Source organism: Cryptotermes secundus, unplaced genomic scaffold (assembly GCF_002891405.2).
Source record: "Cryptotermes secundus unplaced genomic scaffold, Csec_1.0 scaffold797, whole genome shotgun sequence".
In the NCBI taxonomy this organism is placed as follows: Eukaryota; Metazoa; Arthropoda; class Insecta; order Blattodea; family Kalotermitidae; genus Cryptotermes; species Cryptotermes secundus.
This window is the reverse complement of record NW_019739974.1, coordinates 299700-304410: the sequence shown is the minus strand read 5'-3', so window position 1 is coordinate 304410 and position 4711 is coordinate 299700. Positions and strand designations below refer to the sequence as shown.

The 4711-nt window shown below is 40.0% G+C and overlaps 2 protein-coding genes across 2 annotated transcripts in view; one reads left to right on the top strand and one right to left on the bottom strand.

Annotated features, from left to right (window-relative positions):
• Positions 1 to 67: 67 nt before the first annotated feature.
• Positions 68 to 1651, top strand: LOC111872232 (peptidyl-prolyl cis-trans isomerase NIMA-interacting 4). The gene is made up of 3 exons (XM_023865918.2): positions 68 to 310; positions 535 to 654; positions 1382 to 1651. The coding sequence occupies exons 1-3, from the start codon at positions 206 to 208 to the stop codon at positions 1538 to 1540; spliced, it is 384 nt and encodes a 127-aa protein (XP_023721686.1). The 5' UTR covers positions 68 to 205; the 3' UTR covers positions 1541 to 1651.
• A 354-nt stretch (positions 1652 to 2005) lies between these two features.
• LOC111872231 overlaps positions 2006 to 4711 on the bottom strand; it is a 21992-nt gene continuing 19286 nt past the window's right edge. The window contains exon 8 of the mRNA XM_023865906.2: positions 2006 to 2416. The gene's annotated coding sequence lies outside the window, so the exon portion shown is untranslated. The remainder of the gene's footprint in view (positions 2417 to 4711) is intronic.

Genomic DNA, 4711 nt, shown 5'->3' with positions numbered 1-4711 from the left:
GACTGAGCGACCGTCAGTTGTAACATGACCCTTGCCCTTGCCTTGTTATTATTTGGGACCGTCGCTACGTCGCTACCGTCGCTACATGATTAATGTGCTGCTACCTGTGCGTAATTCACTAGAAACAGAACGGCAGTTTGAATTTTTATTTATTTACGTTCCGTAAATCCAAGGCGATTTAGTTCTGGATTAATATAACTTTCGGATGGCACCGAAGAAAAGTGGGAGCGCCAAAGGTGCAACCAAAGCAAAGGATGAGGATGAAGGCAAGAGTGCAACGAAAGAAAAAAAGGGGGGTACTGCAGTAAAGGTTAATATAATTTTGATTTCTTGATACCGCTGTAAGGATTTCTTTTAGGTTAGTCTGTATAATGACAAATTCTGTCATGAACTGCAGCTAAGAGTGTACCATTTTTCTGATACTTGAAAGAATCGCATTCAAATTGTCCAACACTGAATTTTTATTCTAATGTGGTTGTGTAAATATAAGACAGGCACGTAGTTGGAAGTACCGTGAAATATATTTTATTTCAGGTTCGGCATATTTTGTGCGAAAAGCAAGGAAACGTGCTTCAGGCACTGGAGAAGCTGAAAGCTGGAATGAAGTTCCCAGAAGTTGCAGCTCAATACAGTGAAGACAAAGCAAGACAGGGGGTATAAATCCATTCTTACTGATACAAGCCAGAAATCCTATTTAAATACATTTGTCATTTCGAAAAGTTTGGTGTTTGTCAACATTAGGTTCAGAATGAGTGATACTTTCCAGTGGGCCTGTTGAAGCAACACCAAATAAGATGGATTAAAATTCCAGCAGGTGGCATTAGTCAGATTTTTATACCTATTTCAGTAGCCTAACTTTACACAACAAACATGAGTGATGGCATTCAGACAGACTAGGGTTCAGGATTGTCACTGTTGTAGACATTCTGTAAGGAAAGGTATAAGGTATAAACATTCTTTCTCCTGCACTGTTGGCAAAGGAAACTACCAATATATGTGATGTATCATGAATACTGCCATATTTTATTTCTTCCATCTCCCCTTTTAATAACATGCTTCACAGCACAGTGCATTTGTCACTGTGGCTATGTATGACCTTCAGATTACTTTGTGTGGGGCTGGAAACTGACAGTAATTTTCAATGAAACTACAATGTGGCGCTTGGCAACATTGAAATAGGGTGTAGTTAAGTGTGCTGCGAAAGAGAGGGAAAGCCAAATATTACTTAAGTTTTGCCAAAGACACGTGTAAACTGTGCACACGCAACCGTAGAATTTGATCCCATGACCTTGTCAGAAGCTTCAGTCATCATCAGAATTAAATACCAGAGAAATCAGTTGCATGTAAGGAAACTGATCTGACTTGGATGTTCTGGTTTCAGGGTGATCTTGGTTGGATGACAAGGGGCTCAATGGTTGGACCATTTCAAGATGCAGCATTTGCTCTTCCTGTGTCCACAGTAAACAACCCTGTCTACACAGATCCACCAATAAGAACAAAATTTGGTTACCATATTATAATGGTTGAAGGAAAAAAATAAATGATTTTTATAACTTGGTTGTTTTCAAATCTTTGCGCAATTGCGAAGTAATTTAAAATAAGGTGGCTGTGAGTAGATATAAGGATTATGAGCATAAAGAGTAAAGAAAGAGACTTTGTACTTGGTTTATTAAGTTTATATGCTGGTTATCAAAGTGGGATATATTGTGATGCCAATGGCATCTGCTTCTTCCCCATCCATTCATTCCATAATCTTCCTGGCATTTATTCATTTATGTAATATACTGATGTTCAATAATCTTAGTAGTTGATTCTATGTCACTAAGATATTAACTGCTCTGCATTGCTAGTAGGATTATTGTCTTATGCAGTTAGCAAACTCTGTCTTCTTGATGGTGCATGTTGCTGCATATTCTACAAGTCATTTATATCTATTGTGAGTCCATATTCAGAGAGTGGTGTCACGTGTTGGGCATGTCATGCGACAAATAAATTCACCTGGGTCTCGGATTCACCGAATCTTTATTTAACATTCACTCCTACACACCGTACAATTGTTATGACCTTAAACATGAACTTGACTTCATTAATAAAGCCAAGAATTCAGAACGCTGTGCAGAAGGTCTCTTGAAGTACTCATTTATTAATGTACCTCAAGTTCTATGGAATTTGAGTACCAAGAGAATTCTGACCACAGAATTTATACATGGAACTAAAATTAGCGATGTTGAATCCATAAGGAAACAGGGATTCTCATTCGCTGATGTTGACCAGAAGCTGTTCGATGCCTTTGCCGAACAGCTATTCCATACAGGATTTGTGCATGCAGATCTTCATCCAGGCAATGTGTTAGGAAGGCTGGACCATGGCCTCTACGAGGATCTGCTGCGCTCTGTACGCCAATCCCTCTTGTCATCTGTGGATAGCAGTTATAACAAATAATCAGCCTGACATCAAGACTCATGCAAGTGAATTAGGTGTGGAAGATAATTCTGAACTATTCAAAATTTTAACAGAGAGAGACCTTTGAGTGTCAGTATGAAATTTATGACAAGGTTAAGTGAAGAAGACATGACAGAAAAGGCACGGCATGAATTTGATCAGGTTATGAAAGTTCTTCATGCCATTCCAATATCCATGTTATTAGTCATGAGTAGTGTGATTGGCAGACAGCCAATATGCCAGAATAAATTTGGAAGAGCGATTAGACTAATGCCACCTCAAGGGTTATGACGCTACACGCGAAAGAATGGACATACGACAGATGATGGAACGTCTGTTAGTGGGCCAAGAAGAAATGAAGGCCGGCCATAAAGAGTTGTTGGCTAAACTGGAGGACGACAGGAAGGCCGAAATGAAAGTATGGCGAGAAGAAATGGCCGCCATGACAGACAAGTGGGGGAACGATAGTCACATGAAGATAGTGGCCGAAAATGACATAAAGACGANTAACATGACCCAACATTTCATGAAGTTTTAAAAGTTGGAGTATTTCTTTGTCTTTGGGGATGCTTCGTCAAATGGAACATTCTAGAAGGAATGGATGATGTAACGTGGCTGCATCTTTGGTGTGATTGGCTGAGGTTTGTAACCTGGGTATTCACTTTGGATTGATAGCCAACCAGACCAGTGCAGGCTGTGCATTGCATGATGGCAGTATTTTAGTGTCACAGCATGTAATTCTCTGCAGCGTGAAGAGTCACTTCATAATTGTCGACTAAAGAGGACATACGTCTGCGTTCCTCTACCAAGGACCAGGACAAGATGTTAGCAGGTTCACTCCACATGGAGGTCGACTGGCATCACATTACTGATGACTAATAACATGGATCTTGGCATGGCATGAAGAGCTTTCATAACCTGATCAAATTCATGCCCTGCCTTTTCTGTCATGTCTTCTTCGCTTAACCTCGTCATAAATTTCCTATTGACATTCAAAGGTCTCTCTGTTAAATTTTAAATAGTTCAGAATTATCTTCCACACCTACTTCACTTGCATGAGTCTTGATGTCAGGCTGATTATTTGTTATAACTGCTATCCACAGACGACAGAGGGATTGGCGTACAGAGCGTGGCAGATCCTCGTAGAGGCCATGGTCCAGCCTTCCTAACAAACATATTGCCTGGATAAGGTTCTGCATGCACAAATCCTGTATGGAATAGCTGTTCGGCAAAGGCATCGAACAGCTTCTGGTCAGCATCAGCGAATGAGAATCCCTGTTTCCTTATGGATTCAACATCGCTAATTTTAGTTCCATGTATAAATTCTGTGGTCAGAATTCTCTTGGTACTCAAATTCCATAGAACTTGAGGTACATGAATAAATGAGTACTTCAAGAGACCTTCCGCACAGCGTTCTGAATTCTTGGCTTCATTAATGAAGTCAAGTTCATGTTTAAGATTTTCTTGTAGGTCCTCAAGAACCCACTCAAAATCAAAGTCTCGATGCAGCCATCCAACTATTTTGAGACGTATGTCCTGTTTAGTTGATAATTATGAAGTGACTCTTCATGCTGCAGAGAATTACATGCTGTGACACTAAAATACTGCCATCATGCAATGCACAGCCTGCACTGGTCTGGTTGGCTATCAATCCAAAGTGAATACCCAGGTTACAAACCTCAGCCAATCACACCAAAGATGCAGCCACGTTACATCATCCATTCCTTCTAGAATGTTCCATTTGACGAAGCATCCCCAAAGACAAAGAAATACTCCAACTTTTAAAACTTCATGAAATGTTGGGTCATGTTACGCAGCTGTCTACATAGCGCCTACCTCATGAGTTGATTGCGTGATATTGCATCATGTCCACTTGGATAATGTGTAATTATAGGGAAGGCACTGTTATTAACATGTAATAAAATGTAATTCAATTAAACATATTCATTCATTCGTCTGTAATCTGTCAAGACGACAGGTCCACAGTCTCTTCCAAAACAGTTCCTCCACTTGATGCGATCTAGCGCTTTCTCCTTCAAATGAGAATACCCTCTTCTGTCCCCAAGGTCATCCAGCATCTTCTTATGTTTTCTTCCTCGTCTTCTGGTCACTTCTATCCGCCCCTCTATCTTTCCTTCAACAACTTCTTTTAGAAGGCAGTTACCACGTAAGATATAACCAATTCAATTAGCCTTCTGTTTTCTTATTTCGTGTAGTATATTCCTCTGCTCACTGACTCTAAATAACACTTCTTCATTTCTCACATAAT